The following is a 21905-nucleotide window of genomic DNA, read 5'->3' as shown; positions in this document are numbered from 1 at the left end:
GGTAGATGCTCGGGAACAGGGGGTTTCCTGAGGCTTGATCACGCCTTTGCGAATGCCAAGCTTCCTTCCTCATGACCTTTGCCATGGCCGGAGTTCCTCACGCTGGCTCCCAACACCTGGCTAGCTGGCTGCCGCACTGGGGAGTCGCACCGACCCTGTGTGGAGGGACCCCTTGTCCCTAGTCTCCAGGGAGGCTGGGCTGGGATCCGCCTCCCACCACAAGAAAGGAGACCCTGGTCGCCATCGGCTGGCTATCAGGAGGCACGTCGCCCCAGGGGGATCTAGGGAAACGGTGGGGTCAGCGTCAGAAGAGGCCAGAGGTCCCTGCAGACGCGGTCCCCTCCCCAGGGGCAGCACCTGTGTGCAGCCAGGCCTGAGTGGGGGACCAGCAGTCGTCCGGGTCTGGGGCCCAGTGTTGGGCCGTCCTTGTCCTGTGCGCCTGGGCCAGCCTGGCCCCCCTCACTCCCACCTCGGCCTCCAGCTTGTGGGGGCCTGGGGGGCCGGGCGATCCCCACCTGCACACGTGGCCCCACCTGGGCCTGGGGCTGACCCTGCCACCCTCACCCTTCCCCCAACCATGGGACCACCCAAACCTGCACTCCTGGGTATCAGACCCCTCCCCCAACTATGGGACCACCCAAACCTGCGCTCCTGGGTATTAGACCCCTCCCCCAACCACGGGACCACCCAAAGCCTGTGCTCCTGGGTATTAGACCTCTCCTCCCAACCACACAACCACCCAAACCTGCGCTAGTGGGCATCACATCCCTCTCCCATCCTCATGACCACCCAAACCTGAGCTTGTGGGCATCAGACCTGCAGAGACCACCCGGGACCTCGGGCAGAGCTGCCAGCACCTGCTTCTCCCGGGACCCCCAGGCCCATCGGACAGAGACACACACCGCGGGGACCCAGGACACGAGCGGGTCCTCTGGTCCCTCCTGCAAGGCTTCCACCTCCCTGTCCTCCCCTCTCACCCCCCGAGGGGCCCCACAGACAGGCAGAGCCCCCGGGAACGCTGAAGCCTTTTATTTGAAGCCAGGAGAGGGGAGGGAGGGCTGGGCGAGAAAGCGGGGCAGGGGAGCAGGGGGTAGGGAGGCCCAGGTTCCAGGGGCTCCTCCCACGTCCCGCAGGATGGTGGGTCCTGATGGCGCTGCCGGGGGCTGCTGTGGGGCCTGGTGCCCCCTGCCCTGGAGAGGAGGGGAAAGGTCATGGAGGAAGGGGGCAGACGGGGCTCTCCCTGCCCCCAGGGCTGCAGTGTGGAGGGCGGAATGCACCTGCCACCGGGGGCACAGCTGAGCGGGCACAGCTGAGCGGGCACAGATGTCCTGAGTTACCCAACAGTGAGCCCTGAGCACAGAGAGGGCGCCTATGTGTGGAGTGCAGCCCCGGAACAGACCCTGCAGGGCGGGGCCGGCCGGAGGGGCCCTCAGAGCAGAGACGCCGCCTCCTGGCCACGCGGGTCCCTCCTGCCTGCCCTGGGGAGCCTGGTGGACCCTGACACCCCACTGAACCGACCCTCGATTGCTTCAAGGACCACTCACCCTAGTCACTTTCAGGCTTGCAGCTTTCTGTAGAGACCAAGACAAACCCAGGAGTGAGAAGACGCCCCACACAGGGGCCCAGACCCCTCACCGCCCGCAGCCCAGATGTGGGTCACGGAGACCCAGAGCGGGGCCCCCCGGGGCTCCCTGTGACCTGTCACAGAGCTGATGTCTCCCCACGGAGGAACCGGGGAGAAGCAGGAAGGGGCGGAGGGAGGGACCCAGGGCGTGAAGAGGACGCAGAGGGGACCCGGGGGTGCCACAGGGCCAGCCCCTCACCCGTCTGCTGAGGTGTGAAGATGTCCTCCGGAGACAAGCCCTTGCGCTGTGCGAATTTCTTGAAAGCCTCCAGAGCCTCTGGGTTCACGTCGGGATTCCTACCTGCAGGCCAGGCGCCTGGTGAGTCAGGCCTCGAGGGACACCCGGAAGGGCAGGAGGGGTCTGTCTGGAGTGGACTCCGAGCAGGTGCGGAGGAGACAGGCCCCTCCCAGCCAGCAGGTCCCGGGAAAAGAGGGGGGGCAGCCCCAGGGGACATCCAAGTTCCTGGGGGCCTGGGAGGACACCCCAGGACAGATCCCAGAGCCACCTGCAGGGTCAGGCCCCTGACCTGGAAGGGCTCCCCTCCCAGAGGAACTGCGCTGCCCTCTGACCAGAGAACCCTGGCCTTCACCCCCGTGAGGGTCCCTGCCCCGAGAACTCCTCCATCAGCGTCTCCTGCCTCCGGAAGTGGGGCTCGGAATGTGTCTCCGGAGCGGTCTGTCGGGCCAGAGGGCACTGTCTGCCTGCACGGGCCCCTGGGCACTCAAGGGCCACCACGTGGGCCTGTGTGTGTCATGCCCTCAAGCGCTGCCCCTTCGGAGATGCAGAAGCCCTGGGCAGAGAAGGGCTGTTGCCGGGCAGGCAGGGCCCCTGGAGCAGAGACGGGGCCAGGCCGGGAGAGGGGACTCACTCAAGAGCTTGGCTGCTCTGAACCTTCCCGCCTCGAACGGCCCTTCACAGTAAAACATGAGGTGGTCCTTTGCAGGCAGCTCCTCCACTTCCACGTGGGTCTTGCCCCTCGCTGCAGAGGGCCACGGGCCGGGCGTGTTAGCAGAGAGTCCTGGCGCCTGGCTTGGTGGCGGTGAGGGGGCCCCGACTGCCATGCCCCCCGGATCTAGTCACCTGCCCCCTGGTACCCCCATCTGCCCTGAGCCCCGGCAGGGGGCTCCCCATCCTGACGGCCCCCTCTCGGCCACAGGGCCCGGCCTGGGGCTCCCGCTCTGAGGCCCCACCCCGCCGTCCCGGACTCACAGGCGGTGTAAGTGCCGGACCCGCTGGTCTTCTCCAGGACGACGTCCACGTCGTAGCAGAAGCCCCGGGTCCTGGAGGACACAGCCCCGTGCACAGGGGCCTGAGGTCCCCTCCGTCCTGGGGATGCTCGGGGCCCGCACCCCGCCCCTGGAGCAGAGCAGGGGACCCCGACTCTGGGTGGAGCCTTCTGCTCCTCCACCCCCGTCCCGGCAGAGCCCCGGCCCCTTCTTCAGAGTTCAGTGGGCGTTCAGCCTCTCCCCACGCCTACAGGATGGCGGGAGGACCCTGAAGGGGGTGGGCTCACAGCCGCTGCCCAGCCCGGCCTGATGAAGGGCCTCGGGCCCAGGAAAGCGGGGCCAGCGGGCGGCCAGGAGCAGCCCAAACACTGACCTGAGTGTCGTGGAGGCCCACACGTGGGTGTCGCTCAGGACGGAGAACGTGATGGGGAACACCCTGTCCCCTGTGAGGCCCTCGGTCTCCACGATGGCCGTGATGAACCACTTCCCCAAAACCTAGAACGCGCGTGAGCCTGGCGGCCGCCTCCACTCCTCCTCACCAGCCACCCGCCCACGGCCAGCTCCCTCGACCCGACACCCCCTGGAGCCCCTCAGACACCCGCAGGCTGCTCCCCCAGCACATCTGAGGTCCCCTCCTTCCAGCACCTTCCTGGGGTGCTGCGTGGGGCTGAGCACACGGGGCGGAGGCCCCCTTGGCCCCCAGTCTCCCAGCCCTGGCGGTCACTGTCTGTGGGGAGGGCCAGGGCCGAGCCCTACACCACATCTCCCTCCTGACCCCGAGACGCTGGCCTCCGTGGATAGGGAGGGCTCAGCCAAGGACCCCCGACCCCCACCCTCCCCCGGAGCCTCACATCCGGCCCCTGGAAGGACAGGTTGTCCCGGGCCTGCAGGGCCGAGGTCAGGCCGAGGGCGACGGTCAGAGTCAGGGCCAGAGTCCTCATCTCTGGGGCTCTGGGCTCACGCTGCAGGCAGGTCCTCCCACTGAGGCTCCGGGAGGCTCTGTGGGCCCTCCCTCAGCCGCCCTTTGTACCCCCAGCCCAGGGTCCCAGGGAGCTTGGCACAGAGCTCCCCCACCCCCGCACTCTGCGGCCAGCTGGCAAGGGAATCTGTCATTTCCACCCACGGCTCATTAAGCTGCAGGGCCCCACGCGGTCTGTGGGGGGCGGAGGGCCGTCCTGCAGCTGGGGCGATGGGAGGGGGCCTCTGGCCTTACCCTCAGCCTGCTCCCCTCTCCGAGCGCACCTCCCGCCTCCTGCAGGGTCTTCCGTGAGCCCGAGGTCTGACCCGCAGGGGAACAGGGCAGATAAGGAATGGGAGGCAGGCGTCCAGCTCAGTCCTGGCCTTGCTGCCCTGTCAGCTGGTTATCCCTGTGGCCCCCCTGGCCTGCGACCTTCTGCACCATTTGAGGGTTCAGGGCTCAGCTTCCGCGTGGCCTCCTTGGGGAGTCCTCCAAGTGTCACATCCCCTGTGGATCGTCTGTGGAGAACAGCTTTCATGTTCTGGGCTCCTGACATGGAAGAGGCTGAGAATGGTAGAAACGTATTCCCTCCCAGTGCTGAGGCCCCAAGTCTGAGATCCAGGTGCCGGTAGGGCCGGCCTTCTGCAGTCTCTGGGGCGGGGGGTCCCTCCTGCCTCCTGCAGCTCCCGGCGGCCCCTGGCTTGTGGCCACAACCCCCAACCCTCCACTCCGTCCCCTCACGCCTTCTCCTACGTGTCTGTCCAGACACCAGCCCTGAGCTGCAGGGCGATCTCGCCTCACCATCGGTAACCCAGTCCCACCTCACGGGCCCACTTCCGTCAGTTCCCAGGCCCGGATGGGGTGTTTGGGGGCCGCCCACCCCCTGCCCTGGAGCTCCTGCCTGAATGACCCCACCGGTGTCTGTCCGCCTGTCTCAGCCCTGGGTGGGGAGCCTGCCTGCTTGTCCGAAACTGCACGGGGGCACGGGGGACCCCACCCTCAGAGGGGCCGTCCGGCCTGCTCCCTCGTGGCAGCCCCTCGCCACGTCCGACCGCTCTCTGCGGTGTCCAGCTATCTGCATTTCACAGCAGCCAGCTCAGGGACACAGCACGGGGCCAGGGCGGGGCCCCCTTCTCTCCCCGGGGACGGAGGAGGTTCTGGTCTTGGCATGCCTTCCTGGGACTTGGGGCTGACGGAGAAGGCAGCCAGGGCCACAGGTGGACCCTGGGCCCCCACAAAGGCGCGTTTGTGCCGCACAGGGCAGGGCTTGCCCCCTCCCGCCACCACACACTCTCATGACCCTACCCTCTGGGGGCGGAACTGAGCGTTCAGCTGGGCCCACTAATTACCACAACTGCCGTCCAAGGTGCCACTGAGCAGAGGCCTGCCCTCCCCAGGTGGTCAGGGGGCAGGCCCAGCGCCCTTTCAGGGGACAAGGAGGCAGGTCCGGCCTGTGTGACCCTCTCCCGGGGCCTGGCAGGGCGGTACCCCCTGCCACGTCCTGGAGAGACAAGGTGTCCCTGGACCTGGGATACCCTGGCTTCTGCAGAGGCCTCTCAGCCTGGCCCACTGTCATAAGACGCCTGGACAGCCGGGCACCGGGCGCCCAAGAGGCAGGGTTGGTCCACAGCCCAGCTGAGGTTCGCTGGGAAATGGACAGAGGCTGGCAGGCCAAGCAGGCTCTGAGCCACCACCCCGAGGTAGATAAGAAGCCATTCAGCCCGTGTTTATAGGCGCAGGTCCATGTGAGTGATGGACAGGCAGGCACATACGTCAGCAGGAGGCCCACGGGTTTTTGGACAAAGGTGTAACGGCAGTTCTAGGAGAAAGGATGACCTTCTCAACGGGCTGTGCGGGAGCCGCGGAGCCGCTGACGCCCGCCTGCACGTGGAGCAGTTCCGCGTCCGCCGCCCCTCGGCCTCGCTTTCCGAATTATCTCTGCCTTGACCGCAGACTAATCTGCACTGGAAGCAAACAGACAATGAAGTCAACAAATGAACCTGTTATTGACGAGGCCGGCACCAAACCCACGCTCGGCTGCTCGAAAGGCCGGTACTCAAGCGCCGAGAGCTGGGGGGGAGGGAAAGCTGCTTCACTCAGGAGGCCGGCAGCCTGGGGAGACGGCGGGCAGGGGCCCAGCCCGTCTGAGCTGCTGGTTAGGAGACAGGCTTCAAAGGCCACATGGGGAGGGAGCCGCAAAGGTGTGAACAGCTTGTGCTCGGCGCTCCAGATGGTTTCAGGGGTCTGGGGTCTCCGTGCTTGTGGTCAGCAGTTTCCATCGGGTGGGGGGTCCGCTTCCTGTAAAAACACCTTTAACGCGTGTGTCAGGCCTAAGCTGTCCCCTGGCTCCTCACTTCCTAATCACCACGTCCCGAGCCAACCCTTCGAGAACCAGAGGAGGCCCAGGAGGCAAAAGCCAGGGACACGGGAGCTGGTTTGGGGTCTCAATCCCCCCTTTCTTTTGTACTTGACCATCTTGAGAGGGACCGGTTCAGGAAAAGACAGGGAAGAAAGTTTCGGATAGAGCTTAATTAGAAGCTTGACGAAGGGACTCGGTTTCAAACTGAGTGTTCAGATCAGTGCTTAAACCATCACAGAGCAAACCCAGAACAGAGAGAGGAGGGATCTAACACGAAGAAGCCACAATCCTGCAAAGGAGATGTGAGAACGCGCCATCTAAAGCCAAGCTGGGCTTCCCCGGTGCCCAGTGGGTGAGAATACGGCTGCCGGTGCGCAGGCACCACTGCGTCCCCGATCCAGGAAAAGCCCACATGCCCAGAGGCCACACAGCCCCCCGTGCTCCGCGATGAGAAGCCCACCCACCGCAACTGGAGACCAGCCCCCACTCCATGCGACCAGGGACTGCCTTCACGCAGCAACAAAGACCCGGGGCAGCCCAGAAACAAGTGAGCAGTAAATAGACGGTAAAAACAATAGGTAAACAAGGCCAACGCTGGTTCTCCAGGAGGACTGGTGGACGAGATCAAGGAAGAGGGAACCCCGAGAGGCTCCTGTGAGCAGAGGCAAAGCAGAAGGTAACCCTTCAGATCCAGACAGCAGAGAATCCGAAGAACTGAGGCCTGGGGTCCCCGCGGGCTGCCTCCTGCCCCCACCCCGCAATGCAGCTTTTAGGTGGGTGGCTGCTGGGACCACTGGTGGGTAAGACCTGGAGCGCAGAGCAATGCAGGACCAGGCAGGAGGTCCGTTGCACCTTCTCGGAGGGAGCACGACCCCCAGAGACCCCCAGGCTCTGTGCAGAAGGGGTGCCGCCCCACAAGCCCCGTGTGCGCTGCCTGGAGCAGGCAGAGCTTTCTTTAATTTAAGTCTGAATTTGGCAATAAGGAGTTCATGATCTGAGCCACAGTCAACTCCCAGTCTTTTTTTTGCTGAGTGTATAGACTTTCTCCATCTTTGGCTGCAAAGAATATAATCAATCTGATTTCAGTGTTGACTATCTGGTGATGTCCATGTGTAGAGTCTTCTCTTGTGTTGTTGGAAAAGGTGTTTGCTATGAGCAGAGCATTCTCTTGGCAAAACTCTGTTAGTCTTTGTCCTGCTTCATTCTGTATTCCAAGGCCAAACTTGCCTGTAACTCCAGGTATCTCTTGACTTCCTACTTTTGCATTCCAGTCCCCTATGATGAACCATCTCCCTGGTGGCTCAGACAGTAAAGCGTCTGCCTGCAATGTGGGAGGCCAGGGTTCGATCCCTGGTTCGGGAAGATCCCCTGGACAAAGAAATGGCAACCCACTCCAGTACTCTTGCCTGGAGAATCCCATGGACAGAGGAGCCTGGTAGGCTATAGTCCATGGGGTTGCAAAGAGTTGGACACGACAGCGACTTCACTTTCCTTTTCCTTTCCCCTAGGATGATAAGGACATTTTTGGGGGGTGTCACTTCTAGAAGGTCTTGTAGGTCTTCATAGAAGCATTCAACTTCAGCTTCTTCAGCATTAGTGGCCGGGCATAGACTTGGGTTACTGTGATATTGATGGTTTACCTTAGAAACGAACACAGATCATTCTGTCGTTTTTACCTCCACCTAAGAAAAGACGCTTACTCCTTGGAAGGAAAGTTATGACCAATGTAGACAGCATATTCAAAAGCAGAGACATTACTTTGCCGACTAAGGTCCGTCTAGTCAAGGCTATGGTTTTTCCTGTGGTCATGTATGGATGTGAGAGTTGGACTGTGAAGAAGGCTGAGTGCCGAAGAATTGATGCTTTTGAACTGTGGTGTTGGAGAAGACTCTTGAGAGTGCCTTGAACTGCAAGGAGATCCAACCAGCCCATCCTAAAGGAGATCAGCCCTGGGATTTCTTTGGAAGGAATGATGCTAAAGCTGAAACTCCAATACTTTGGCCACCTCATGCGAAGAGTTGACTCATTGGAAAAGACTCTGATGCTGGGAGGGATTGGGGGCAGGAGGAGAAGGGGTCAACAGAGGATGAGATGGCTGGATGGCATCACCGACTCGATGGACGTGAGTTTGAGTGAACTCCGGGAGTTGGTGATGGACAGGGAGGCCTGGCGTGCTGCGATTCATGGGGTCGCAAAGAGTCGGGCACGACTGAGCGCCTGAACTGACTAACTGAAGAAGAGCAGGGTCCCCACCATGGGGGGTGACTAGGTTATCTGAGCCGCCATGTCAGGGCCCCCAGGACCTCCAGACCCGTCCTTCCTGGCACAGAGGCAGCCCTGACCACAGGCCCCGGGCACTCCTCGCCCCAGGGCTTCCTCTGGGGCCGAAGCTCGCTGGGAGCAGCGCAGGGACGGCCAGGCTGGTCCTCAGCCGACCGCGCCCTACACTGGGGAGGGGGGAACCAGCTGAGTGAGCCCCGTGCAGGGTCTGGCGCTAGGGAAAGCCCACCTAAGACGCTATCCTGCTTTCTCCTCGCCGCGCCTCTGTGTTCAAAACCGGGTGAACATCGCGAGTCAGCCGCGCTCGCCGCCTGTCAGTGCGCCCTCTTCTGTCGGGATTGTGAAGTGCGGCTCCTTTAGTCAACGCGGAGCCGCTTCCAGAGGATGAGATGGCTGGAGGGCATTACCGACTCAAAGGACATGAGTCTGAGTAAACTCTGGGAGTTGGTGATGGACAGGGAGGCCTGGATTGCCGCAGCCCATGGGTCACAGAGTCGGACACGACTGAGCGACTGAACTGAACTGAACTGAGCCGCTTCCAGCCTGGCCAAGGGACCTCCCAGGGCTCCACACCTCCCCCAAGGAGCAGTTACTAACTCTGGACAAAGCGGGAAAACACCGATTTGAGGTGTTGGAGAGCCACCAGAGGCAGACCAGTGGGCCAGAGCTGCAGATCCGCCAGCCCCCGAGGAAGGGAGCCACGGGCCTGGGACCTGGCACCTGGGCTCCCTGCTCTCACCTGAGGTCAGCCCTGGGTCTGCCGCCGGGAGCAGGCAGAGTTCTGATAGGAAACCTGTGCCCTATCACGCCACCTCATGCGAAGAGGAGAGGGGGATGGCTTGAAGAACTTGCTGCTGAGCTCCTGGGCTCCACCCTGGGCTGATGCCGCGAGCCACGGACAAGAGGTGCTGGCAGACCCCCAGGGGAAGGGGCTGCAGTGCGGCCCCTCTGGGCCCCTCCCCAGATGAACCGTCTGGGAACCCCATGCCCGCAGGCTGCCCTTTGGAGCTGAGCAGGCCCCTGTGAGCCCCGAGTGCGGCCAAGCCGAGTGACCGTGCCAGAGGCGCACCCGCACCCGCCGCAGATGACCTCGGGGCGGGCACTGCGTCCCCAGCTGGGTGTCCGGAGGGCCTGCCATGTGGAGACCCTCAGACGCTGGGTAAGACCCCGGCTCCCTTCTGAGACCAGGGAGCCAGGCCCAGGTTTGGTGGGTCGGCTCGGTGCCATCCTGGCCACTGGGAGCCGCGGCCGGGCACAGGCAATTCCCCTTCCCGAGCGGCCGGTCACGCCCGCACTTCACACCTGCCCATCGGGCTCTCCCGTTCAGGGCCCCACGACTCCAGCCCCTGGCCACCCTGTCCCCAGCGCAGCCCCGACGCGCCCTGCCCAGCAGCCTCTGTGCTCAGGGCTGTCAGAGCCCTGCCTCTCATCTCCGAAGCTCACTGCATCGTGGGTGCCATCAGAGTCTCTAAATCTTATAGAAAACACCAAAAATCCCCCCAAAGCTGTCTGAACAAGTTGACGTGTGGTGATTCGCCTCTGGGGCTGTAACTCACCTACCCAGACCTGCCCAGGCACAGACCTGGGGTCCTCCTCCCAACAGGCTGGGGGTCCCACCCCAGCCCCCACATCCCTCCCTGCCTCAGCCCCCTCCGAGGGACCCCAGAGACAAGCAGAACCACCGGGGACGCTGAAAGTCTTTATTTGAAGCCAGGAGAGGGGTGGGGAGCTGGGAGGGAGGGGGTGCAGCAGCCCGTGTCCCAGGAACAGGGCTCCTTCCTCGTCCTGCAGGGCGGACACTCCTGGAGGCGCTGCCCGGGGGCCGCCATGGCGCCTCGGTGCCCCCTGCCCTGCAGAGGAGGGGGCGGGTCATGATGCCAGGACCGAGGAGGGGGAGCGTGCTCTGAGTGCTGCAGCGGGGGGCATGGGGCCCTCAGGGAGCTCTGGGCAAGTGAAGAGGGACCTTCCATTAGGGTGCCTTCAGGCTCCAAGCCCACGTGTGGAAGTGTGAGAAAGCGACTTCGAGCCAGCGAGGGCAGAGGAGGAGCGTGACAGCATTCTGGGCTCGGACTCTGCTCACACCTGGGCAGGTAACCTTGGGCGCGCTGCTGGCTGAAACCACCCTCCCAAGGGACCCGCTGCCGGTGAGGGAGCCGGGGGTCGGGGCTTTCTGTGTGGGGCGCCCCCGCTCCAGGCCTTCTAAGCAGCTCATTGGGAAACAGTCATGGTGACCCATGGGGATGAGGCATGCACACGGGGGCCAGGGGCACCAAGAAGCAGACGGCCTCCCCCCTGCAAAGGGGTTTCCCCACTGCCCAGGACTGACACTCCGAGCCCGTCTGAAGGCGCTGCCAGGGGCCGGGTGAGCCCAGGAGCAGACGCCCCACGTGCCTGGCCCAGGGAGGGTCTCCTGCCAGGCGGGAGCAGGCCTGGGGGGTCGACCATATGGTTGCTCAAAGCCCCAGGGACCCCAAGACCCCAAGTGTGTTCTACAGCTGTTCACTCACCCTAGTTTCCTCTGGGAGAGCAAGTTTCTGTAGAAAAAGGAAGCACATTTCAGAAGACCCCAGGGAATCCCTTAGCCCAGGGCCCCTCCATCAGCCAGCATGTCACGTGACCCCAGCGAGGACGGAGCCCCATTCTCTGCGGCCGGTCTCATCAGCTCTGCTGACGGCCCCGCCGCGGGCACCAGCCAACAGCCGGCACCTGTGGGCTTCTCACCGCTCTGCAAGGGCCTGAAGATCTCCAGGTTCAACTTTTTGGCTTTTGCGAACTCCGTGAATTCCTCCCAGGCCTCCGGGCTGTTCTCCGGGTTTCTTCCTGTCGGTGAAACCAGAAGATGGACAGGGGGGTGAAGGGTACAACCAAGAGTGGCCACCTCGGTCCCGGCCTGGGGGGGCAAGTGGCCGCCTCGGGCCACAGAGTGAGCGGCCGCCTTGGCCAGAGGGCTGGACCCACAGGCCCTGGGCCGGGCGGAGAGCCAGGCTGGAGAAACAGGTCCGCCCAGGAGTCTCGGGGGCATGGGGCACCCACGCAGCCGGCCTCAGCGGGGTAGGAAGTGCCCTCGGCAAACGCCCCGAGGATGGAAGGTCTGCTGGGAGGGAGTCCATGCCAGCCCCTGAGCTGACGCCCGCTCTGCTCCTGGCCACAGGGACCCTCCGTGACCAGTGGGACCTCCTGTCCGCGGGCAGGAAGGGCCTGATGCTCCAATGCCTGCCTGAGCCTCATCCCCGTAATGAAGCCCCAGGAGCTGGAATTTCCTTCCCACTCGGGCTCCATGCAGACACCGCTCTCCCACCGAAGGCACCCCCGAGGAGCAGAGCCGAGGGTGATGCCGCAGGGAGTTGCCTAGTGAGCAGCCAGGCCCGCCCCGACACTGGCGCTGGCATCCTGCGCCTGCCGCGTCCCCCACGGACACCGAGCCGCAACGTGGGACCTGCTGCTTCCTCAGGGGCTTCTCCTGAGCAGAGGGCACAGGGAAAGGGGGCAGGAGGGGCTTTGCAGGGCTGGGACGCGGGACCCTCACCCAGAAGCCTCGCCACGCGGATCTGCCGTCCATCCAGCTCGCCTTCGCAGTACAGGATGAAGTGGTCTTGCGCCCGCAACGGCAAGATGAACACCTCGCGTTTGCCCCCATCTGCGGAGGGCGGCACACGGTCCTGAGCAACCAGGCCCCTCCAGGACTGCCTGCCCAGGGTCTCCACCCTGGCCAGACCCCCAGGCCCTGGGTCCCCAGCTCCCAGGAGAGGCCCTGCCCGGGAGGTGGTCACCCAGTGGGCGGATCCCAGGGGCTTCAGGGGGTCCAAAGAGGCTAGAGCCGGGGGAGCTTCAGCTCTGCTCCAGCAGGAACTCGGACCGGCCAGCCCCTCTGGATGAGTCCATCACACCTGGACACGGCGTCAGCTGTTCTCACCTCTCAGGCAGACTGACCGGTGGGAGGAGTCCCCGGGCACTTGAGGGGGTCAGAAAGGAGTGGGGCTTCTCTGGCTGAACGCTCACCCCCAGAAACGTGCTGGGACCCACCCCCCCCCCCCCCCCCGCCCCATCCTGGGGCTCCAGGACTCACAGGCCGTGTATCTACCAGGATCGTTGGTTTGCTCCAGGACCAGGCCCGTCTCCTGGCACTGACCGTCAACCCTAGGACACAGAAGCCGTGCTCTGCTGATGCCCGGGGTGTGGTCACCTTGGAAGCCCAGCCCAGCCCGGGCACCACGTGTCCTGCTCCACCACAGCTGCCGGCAGGCCTGGGCCCGAGGCAGCCCCGGGAACGTGGCACTTCTCCTGCCGAATCCAGGCACCGCGGGGCCTTCAGCATCTCATGCGGCAGCTGCTCAGGCCTCCCAGCCCTGCCCCGCCACTCACCCATCTGGGACCTGTCCCTGCACGGGGTCCCCAGTAAGGCAGTGGCCCCTCAAAGCTGTCCAGGGCTGAGCGTCATTTGAGGGGTAGGGACGGACCCCAGTGTGGGCTGCCCATCCCCCGATGCCGCTCTCCTGCTGTGGGGAGGGGTCCGCAGGGAGGCGGGAGGCGGCTCTCACCGCAACGTGACTTTGGCCTCCAGGTCGCCCCCCTCCAGGACGCTGAAGGTCATGGCCGTCACCGACTCCTGATTCTTCCCGGGAACGTCCTGGTCTGTGGTCACGGCCTTCAGATACCACTTTCCTGACACCTGGAGAGAGCTGCCTACCGTCAGGGCTCAGGCTGAGCACCCCTGCCCCGCTCATCAGCCCCGGACTCTGCCTCACCCCCGGGCTGGAGCACCTTGCGTCTCCCACCTCCCACCCTCAGCAGATGCCTGGCACCCTCGCCGGACCCACCCCAGGTGGGCTCCAGCCCCACAGGGCCCCCGGGACCGTGGGCACCCGGGCCCTTGTCTCAGACCCCCGTCGCTCAGTTTAACCACAGCCTCGGGGGCAAGGGTTGGTGCCTCTCCCAGGGGCCCCTCCAGCTGCCCCAGCTCCATCCGAGCCTCACATCCTCAGTCCAGCCGTCCAAGACCGGAGCATCCTGGGCCTGCAGGGAGGCGACAAGGCCAAGGGTCAAGAGCAGGGCCCTCATCTCCTGGGCTCTGGATGCACAGCCACCGACAGGTCACTCACTGGGTGCAGAGAGGCTGTGCCAGCCACTCAGGCAGCGGCCTTTTATGTCCCACGGCCCAGGGTCCCCGCGGAACTTGGCAGAGACTGTCAACCAATCCCTTCCTGGCCATAACCTGTGGCCAATTCTGCGGTGGAGCAGATAAAGGTCACTATTGTTGATGTTGCTGAACAACCCTCGCTCAGCCCCTCGAGCCATCACTGGGCTGCCCAGGCTGGAGGCTGGGCTTTGCAGGTCCATCCACGGGGAGGGGGGCTAGGTGAGGGAACCTCGCGATGCCAGCGCCAGGGTGACACGCTCGCTGCCAGGGAGAACGTGGCTCGCGTCAGAGAATGTCCCTGAGCGGCTTCTTAACCTCAGATTCAGCACCAACCACTGCGTGACTACAAGCATGCAGCTAAGGGGGTGCGTGTGCTCCTGACAAGACGCGCTGTAAGTGGGCACTTCGACGTCCCCTTTCTGCTCCACACAGATCAGCGGTGGATCAGACGTGAGGGGGGGACCAAGACAGACACACGCATGGACACATGTGCACACGTGTGTGTACTCACACACTCATTCAGACACATTCAGACACACGGAACTGATTCAGACACACACACAAACACACAAGTCACTCAGATGAAGACCTCACTCAGAAACTCACTGAGCCACACACACACACAGTCACTCAGACACACACCACACAGGCACACACTCATCCGCACACATATAGACACACTCACACACACGCACACATACATACACTCACTGAGACACACAGACCCACACACAGACACGGTCACTCAGACACACACTTATACAGCACAGGGGCACACGCCGATTCACACACAGGCAGACACGGAGACGCAGTCACATTCAGTCAGATGCACACATTCAGACACACATCCTGACACACACACTCTCAGACACACATACACACACAGACTCCCTCATGCAGACACACGCACTCAGACATACACACACTCAGACAAAGATAAAAGTGAAAGCGTTATCGCTCAGTCGTCTCCGACTCTTTGCAACCCTGTGGACTGCAGCCCGCCAGGCTCTTCTGTCCGTGGGATTCTCCAGGCAAGAATACTGGAGTGGGTTGCTAAGCCTTCCTCCAGGGGATCTTCCTGACCCAGGGACCAAACCCAGGTCTCCCACATTGCAGCCAGGTTCTTCACCGTCTCAGCCACCTGGGAAGCCCCAGGCATAGATACACACACTCAGTGGACAGTGTGACTGCAGCCAGGAAATTAGAAGATGCTCCTTGGAAGAACAGCTACGTCAAACCTAGACAGTGGTTTAGAAAGCAGAGACCTCACTTTGCCGACAAAAGTGCATACCATCAAAGCCATGGTTTTTCCAGTGGTCATGCCTGGATGTGAGAGCTGGACCATAAAGAAGGCTGAACGCTGAAGAATTGACGCTTTCAAACTGGTGTTGGAGAAGGCTCTTTGAGAGTCCCTTGGACTGCAAGGAGATCAAACCAATCAGACTTAAAGGAAATCAACACTGACTATTCTTTGAAAGGACAGGTGCTGAAGCTGAAGCTCCAATACTTTGGCCACTTGGTGTGAAGAGTCGACTCATTGGAAAAGACCCTGATGCTGGGAAAGATTGAGGGCAGGAGGAGAAGGGGACGACACAGAAAGAGATGGTTGGATGGTATCAACGACTCAGCAGACATGAATTTGAGCAAACTCCGGGAGATAATGAAGGACAGGGAAGCCTGGTGGGCTGCAGTCCTTGAGGTCACAGAGAGTCAGACACACTTTTGCAACTGAACAGGTAGAGTACAGGTGGTGACAACATTTGTCAAGAGAACACTGAGTAAATGGAGCTTGTACGAATGTAGCTCCCTACCTCACACCACATACAGTTAAGTCCTGGTAGATTAAAAGGCGTAAAGATGAAATGTGGACTTGTAGAAACCCACAAAAGAAAGGAATGGCAAGGCCTCGGTGCCGCAGAGGAGGGTCCCACAGGCGTGCGGACACAGATGGAGGAAGGGCAGCCCCCAGAAGCTTACCGCAAAGTACCCCCCACGGAGTCCACAGAGAGCCCTGCAAACAAGCTAGAGAAAGAGCCAGCCAGACCCATACGGAGCAAAGATCTAGACAGGATGACGGCCAGGCTGTGAAAAGGTGGAGACAGCAAGGAGCCTGGGTTCCGGGCGTCTCCCCGGGCATCAGGGGCTGCCAGGGTGGATGACCCAGGCCCTTGGCCAAGGCAGCCGGGTGACGGTGCCCCCTGTGCCAGCGCCACCTCGGACCCGCACTGACCCCACAGGGCCCCTCCTCACCCCAGCAGGGCTCCAGGGTCGCAGGGCTCTGTGAGTTAGCAGAAGCTGTCCCCCCACGTGCTGGGGGGCATGGGCAGTGTGGGGATTGTGGGGCATGTTCGGTCACAGTCGCTTCACTGTGGGGCTGAGCTCAGCTGACTCCTCCCACCCTCTGGGCGGGAGCACCGGCTGCCTACTCCCGTGACCCCGGCCAAGGGCACAGCATGTGAAGGTGAGCAGGGGGGCGTGGAGGGCAGATGAGTTTTGTTCTGCCTGAGGCCGGAAGTGAGTCTGGGGCCAAGCGGTACACATCCCTAACGTGAAGAGTCGAGGTCCAGTCTAAATGCCACCCCCCACTGTCCAAAGTTTCTTCATAGTGGTACCTGTGCAAACTCACCACGCAGTTTTATGCTTTTTTTAAGATTAGAGACGTTTTTCAAATTGAAATGTGGCTGATCTGCAACGCTGCGTGAGTTCCGGTGCGGAGCAGAGGGGCTGCTGCGTGTATACACTCCGTTCAGACTCTTCTCCCCTGTAGGCTGTTGCAACAGACTGAACACAGCTCCTCGTGCTGGGCGGAAGGACCTGCTGCTTATTGTGTGTGTAGCAGTGTGTATGCTCTAGTCCCAAGCCCCTGGTTTACCCTAGCCCACTGTCCCGCGTGGCAGCCAGGAGTTTCCTTTCTATGTCTCGGAGTCTGTGCGTGTTTAAGTTCATCCGTGCCATTCATATTGGATTCCCCACTTGCGACACCACATGTTGTGTTTTCCCGTCTGACCGAGTTCACTTAGCGTGGTCATCTCTCCGTCCGTCCCTGTTGCTGCAGACGGCATCACTCCGTGCTCTCTGTGGCCGTGCAACGCTTTGTGTGTGCGCGGCCCTCTTCCTCATCCACTCATCTGTCGACGGGCACAGGTGGCTTCCTTGTCTTGGCTGCTGTAAATAGCGCTGCACTGAACACTGGGGCCCATGCATCCTTTTGAATTTTAGTTTTCTCCAGATACACGCCAGCTTTATGCTGTTTTGATGGTGACCACATGGTCAATCAGAATCCGTGTCTTAAAGCAGAACCACAACACGCAATGAGTCTGGAAGCGGCCGTCGGAGCGGCGGCTAAACGGGCAAGAGAAGTTTGACGAAAGTGTGCCACGGGGTAATTCATCAAAAAGGCTTTTCTTGGAGTTGGCACTTACCAGCTTTTTTAATGTGTACGTTTTGTGGGTTACTTCTCCCTCCAATGAATGTTTATCCTCATGTCCAACCTGGACTCATAATTCTTATTATTTTTGCCCTCCGTCCATCGCATCCATCTGTCCCTGCTGGCAGCCTCCCCGACAGCTCCAGGCTTGACGCCACCCCCGCCTGCCTGAGCTTGGGCCTGTCCTTGCCCCGCTGCTGGCCTGCAGGGGAGGGATCCGGAGGTTCAGGCCGCCGCCTCCCCATCCCGGAGTCCCTGGCTCCCCCAGGGCTGGACTCCCACAGGCCCCGTGCCCACAGCCCGCCCCGGCTGAGCAGGTCCAGCTGGTGGCTGGGCTGGTCTGCACACTTGGCCGCGGGCAGCCTCCAGGAAAGGTCATGCATGTTTGCGTCCTGGCTGCTTCTCCTCCTCTGGCTCCGCTGAGGCCCCCGGCGGGTCTGAACAGCGGGCGGCTTTGTCCACCGATGAGCCGCGTGTCAGGGTGAACAGACAGAAGTGCCTGGAGGCCTCTTGGACCCATGTCCTCCCGTCTCCTCTGCCAGGTCCAAGCCAGCGGATATGGTTCCTGGGAGGTTTGCGAGCCTCCCCTCCGCGCCCCAAGCCCGGGGGAGCCTCCTTGGCTCCTCACACCCGCGTCCCAGAGCAGATCCAGGAAAGGGGGCTTCTGGAGGCGGGCCTCTCTGGGTCGTTGCCACCCAGGGGTCACATTGGACCCCCTGGTGCGGTCAGCTTGGGGGTCTCAGCTCTGTGAGGAGCTGTCCCTTCGTGGGTGCCCTGTCAGCCATGCCCACCCCCACGCCGCCCACAGCATGGCCCTCATCCCTGGCTCACCGGGGACTCACCCAGATGCCCAGCAATTCGGTCTCATTTCTTCCCTTTTTCGGTTTGGCAAGCCTTTGGTTGGAACTGCCCATGGGATGGTCCCACCACATACCAAGTACCAACAGAAAAGCTGCCCTCTGGACAAAAAGAGGATGTTTTTTAACTCCTACTTGTCAGTTTTCAGCATTTTCTGATTTTCGTGTCATCAGAATTTTTTTTAAAAAAGGCTGCTCACGTTAAGTAAGAGGCAGACTGTTTGCCCTGCAATTGTGCGTTGTTTAAGGAAAAGGTGGAAATTGCCTCGAATCTCTCCCCCGACGTGTTCCCCGGGAGTGTCATGGGGCTGTCGTCAGGCGCCCGTTCAATCTGGGCTGATCAAATCCCTGGGGCGGCTGGGCGTTTTCTGTTGGTGATGAACACGGCTCTTCGGGGTTTCCCTGGGCACCGGAGTGGTGAGTGAGACAGTGTCCTCGGGCCACCGCATGTGGCGCGGGGCTGGGGACCATGTTGATACCAGGAGTCAGGGCCCCACTGGGGTGCTGGTAGCAAACTCAGGCCCACCCCCGAACCCCAGGGTGCTGACTGCCCCCGTCCTCATCTCCAGGGTGAGCCTGATGGGTCTACAGTAACCCATCCCTGGGCTGTGTCATCGTTCGGGACCCTGGGGAAAGCACCCAGGTGCCTAGGGGCATCACGGAAGGCTGCCCAGGGCTTAGGGTCCAGCCAGGCAAGCTGGCATGCTCCCAGTGGAGTCAGCGGGGTGAGACGAGGCGTGATGATGGCTCAGACACTGAGCATTTGGGGCATCCGACACCATGGGCTGAGGGTGGTGTGGGGGTGACACGGGGTGGGCACCGAGGGTGACGGGGCCGCCAGGCAGCCAAGGTTGGGCGGGCAGGGCTCCCCACAGGTCAGCCAGGGTCGGGCGGGCAGGGCTCCCCACAGGTCAGCCAGGGTCGGGCAGGCAGGGCTCCCCACAGGTCAGCCAGGGCAATGCTGCTGTTGGCTTCCAGCCACAAGGAAGCAGCCCGAGAACAAGGCAACAGGAAGCGCCTCTGCAGCAAGTAACCTTTGCCGCCGCAGAGGAGCCGCGCCTTCTCTCCCAGCGTCGCCGCCTTCCCTCCAGCTGCAGCTCACCGCACCCGTGTGCAGCGCCAGCCGGCGGCCGTCCTGGGCCGGCTAGAGCGGGGGGGCTGACCCAGAGTGGGCCAGGTGGACCACTGGCTTACAGGGCCAGTTCAGCGACCACCATCTTTCCATCCTAAGAAAGCCAGAGCTCTCCCTGCAGCCCAAGTTCCAGGGTTCCGTCTCCTCTGCTTGGGGGAACACAGGATGTTGTAGGTTGTGGTCGAAACCACCCCAGACAGAGTGAGACGGGTGCAGTCTGGTGACGCACCTCACCGTGAACCCTGCTCCAGCCGCCAGCAGTGGGAGCATGCTTGTAAAAATGGCTGGTTCGGATCTGGAGACAAGAGTAAGTCTTCTCTCCTTCCTTTGCCTCCGACAAGGGCTAGAACACTCCGCGGTCAAGTCTGACTCCTTTGTTACGTGCACTTTAACAACAGCTTTCTACATACACTTTAGATGCCACGATGTTTATTCACGCCATGATATTGTTCATCCACGTGGACAAGGCAGTGATTCTTAGTACATTTCAGGCGCTGTGCAGTTCAGTTCAGTTCAGTTCAGTCGTTCAGTCGTGTCCGACTCTTTGCGACCCCAAGCACCGCAGCTCGCCAGGCCTCCCTGTCCATCAGCAACTCCTGGAGTCCACCCAAACCCATATCCGTCGAATTGGTGATGCCATCCAGCCATCTCATCCCCTGTCATCCCCTTCTCCTCCTGCCCCTAATCCCTCCCAGCAGCAGGGTCTTTTCAAATGAGTCAGCTCTTCTCATCAGGTGGCCAAAGTACTGGAGTTTCAGGTTCAACATCAGTTCTTCCAATGAATACCCAGGACTGATCTCCTTTAGGATGGACTGGTTGGATCTCCTTGCAGTCCAAGGGACTCTCAGGAGTCTTCTCCAACACCACAGTTCAAAAGCATCAATTCTTCGGCGCTCAGCCTTCTTCACAGTCCAGCTCTCACATCCACACATGACTACTGGAAAAACCATAGCTTTGACTAGATGGACCTTTGTTGGCAAAATAATGTCTCTGCTTTTTAATATGCTATCTAGGTTGCTCATAACTTTCCTTCCAAAGAGTAAGCGTCTTTTAATTTTATGGCTGCAGTCACCATCTACAGTGATTTTGGAGCCCCAAAAAATAAAGTCTGACACTGTTTCCACTGTTTCCCCATCTATTTCCCATGAAGTGATGGGACCAGATGCCATGATCTTCGTTTTCTGAATGTTGAGCTTTAGGCCAACATTTTCACTCTCCTCTTTCACTTTCATCAAGAGGCTCTTTAGCTCCTCTTCACTTTCTGCCATAAGGGTGGTGTCATCTGCATATCTGCGGTTATTGATATTTCTCCCAGCAATCTTGATTCCAGCTTGTGTTTCTTCCAGTCCAGCGTTTCTGATGATGTACTCTGCATAGAAGTTAAATAAGCAGGGTGACAAGATACAGCCTTGATGTACTCCTTTTCCTATTTGGAACCAGTCTGTTGTTCCATGCCCAGTTCTAACTGTTGCTTCCTGACCTGCCTATAGGTTTCTCAGCAGGCAGGTCAGGTGGTCTGGTATTCCCATCTCTTGAAGAATTTTCCACAGTTTATTGTGATCCACACAGTCAAAGGCTTTGGCATAGTCAATAAAGCACAAATAGATGTTTTTCTGGAACTCTCTTGCTTTTTCCATGATCCAGTGGATGTTGGCAATTTGATCTCTGGTTCCTCTGCCTTTTCTAAAACCAGCTTGAACATCTGGAAGTTCACGGTTCACGTATTGCTGAAGCCTGGCTTGGAGAATTTTGAGCATTACTTTACTAGCGTGTGAGATGAGTGCAATTGTGCGGTAGTTTGAGCATTCTTTGGCATTGCCTTTCTTTGGGACTGGAATGAAAACTGACCTTTTCCAGTCCTGTGGCCACTGCTGAGTTTTCCATATTTGTTGGCATATTCTTGCCGGGGTCCAACTCTGGTGGATCCAGGGTAATTCAAAGGGGAGATGGAGTTGGCGTCCTAGGAAAAAGCTATTTAATTAGAAATATAAAGAGAGATTGGAAAAGAATAGTGTAGTAGGAAAATAAGTGGAGAAAAAGATGTTGAATAACTTGGTTTACGTGGAAAACCAATAAAACTTCAAGACAAGGAGTTTGCACCATCTACGTAGGCCACCGGTGCCCGCTTGAATAGAGGAGGGTGCCCCACCTTGGGCTCCCTCTAGCGTGGGTCTTAGAAGCCAGGGCAAGTAAGTAGACATGGCGAGCCTCCATGCTCCAGATGGGAATTCAGCCAGAAAAGAAGAGAAGGAGAAAAGACCACTCAGGGGAAACCAGTCTTTCCAGGAACTGGTCTGTTTTCTTTATTTTCAGGTTTGCTTATATACTTTTTGTTATACATAGAGATAGAATACAAACTCACACGGGGTCAGCAGACCTGACCTTGATCAAAATCAGGTGCTTCATATAAATGTATGCAAAGGTCTTAGGGGCTTTACATCATCTTCTGGCCATGAGGGCTGCTGACATTTTGTGGCCCTTTCTTTCTGATAACGGTCAGTCAACCAGAAAACCTTTTTGTTCCAGGGGTGATTTTTTTCTTAAACCAGGCTCCACCCTCCGAAGGCACCAGATAAAGTTGCATTCCTATAGGGCGAAGGTGCAGGGGGTTACAATTGAGAAAGGAATTTACTTAGCCTGAGGTTTAACGTGATTAATCTTAAAGGTTAATACTTATTTCTCCTATATGCTATTCAGTTGTATTCATTAATGTGTATAAGGGTAGGGGATATGGAGACTTAGCAGCAAATATTGGCCCAACAAATGAAAAACACTTCACCCATATAATTCCTAATCAACCCACTGTACTATACTAATAATTTCATAACTTCTCAAAAGAATCTGTATTTAGAAAGTTTAAAGCATCTCGTGCCTCTCACAGTTGGGAGGCTGTGAACAACCACA

The 21905-nt window shown here is 60.1% G+C and overlaps 2 protein-coding genes across 3 annotated transcripts; both read right to left on the bottom strand.

Moving 5' to 3' along the window:
* Positions 1-1052: 1052 nt before the first annotated feature.
* On the bottom strand, positions 1053-3818 carry LOC138090307 (vomeronasal secretory protein 1-like). 2 transcript variants are annotated; one of them, XM_068985795.1, is made up of 7 exons: positions 3703-3818; positions 3225-3346; positions 2835-2905; positions 2494-2604; positions 1824-1925; positions 1545-1571; positions 1053-1190 (listed from the first exon to the last, which is right to left on the bottom strand). In XM_068985795.1, exons 1-6 carry the CDS (start codon positions 3790-3792, stop codon positions 1546-1548), a joined length of 522 nt encoding a protein of 173 aa, XP_068841896.1. In that variant the 5' UTR covers positions 3793-3818; the 3' UTR covers positions 1053-1190; position 1545. The 2 variants fall into 2 exon arrangements, with proteins under 2 accessions (XP_068841896.1, XP_068841905.1); XM_068985804.1 differs by having other exon boundaries at positions 1053-1185.
* A 7138-nt stretch (positions 3819-10956) lies between these two features.
* On the bottom strand, positions 10957-13506 carry LOC138090584 (lipocalin-1-like). The gene is made up of 6 exons (XM_068986262.1): positions 13423-13506; positions 12987-13117; positions 12515-12585; positions 11975-12085; positions 11170-11268; positions 10957-10982 (listed from the first exon to the last, which is right to left on the bottom strand). The coding sequence occupies exons 1-6, from the start codon at positions 13504-13506 to the stop codon at positions 10957-10959; spliced, it is 522 nt and encodes a 173-aa protein (XP_068842363.1).
* Between the last annotated feature and the right edge of the window lie 8399 nt (positions 13507-21905).

Source organism: Capricornis sumatraensis, chromosome 1, assembly GCF_032405125.1.
Source record: "Capricornis sumatraensis isolate serow.1 chromosome 1, serow.2, whole genome shotgun sequence".
Lineage (NCBI taxonomy): Eukaryota > Metazoa > Chordata > Mammalia > Artiodactyla > Bovidae > Capricornis > Capricornis sumatraensis.
The sequence above is the reverse complement of the archived record's forward strand: the minus strand, read 5'-3'. Positions and strand labels throughout refer to the sequence as shown.

Coding starts and splice junctions, on each gene's coding strand:
- LOC138090584 (XM_068986262.1), bottom strand. CDS start 13,506: ATGAGGGCCCTGCTCTTGACCCTTGGCCTTGTCGCCTCCCTGCAGGCC. Junction 12,586..12,986: donor GAGGCCAAAGTCACGTTGCG/GTGAGAGCCGCC, acceptor TCTGTGTCCTAG/GGTTGACGGTCAGTGCCAGG. Junction 11,269..11,974: donor CCGCGTGGCGAGGCTTCTGG/GTGAGGGTCCCG, acceptor TTTCACCGACAG/GAAGAAACCCGGAGAACAGC.
- LOC138090307 (XM_068985795.1), bottom strand. CDS start 3,792: ATGAGGACTCTGGCCCTGACTCTGACCGTCGCCCTCGGCCTGACCTCG. Junction 3,347..3,702: donor TGTCCTTCCAGGGGCCGGAT/GTGAGGCTCCGG, acceptor CGCGCGTTCTAG/GTTTTGGGGAAGTGGTTCAT. Junction 1,572..1,823: donor CTTCACACCTCAGCAGACGG/GTGAGGGGCTGG, acceptor TGGTCTCTACAG/AAAGCTGCAAGCCTGAAAGT.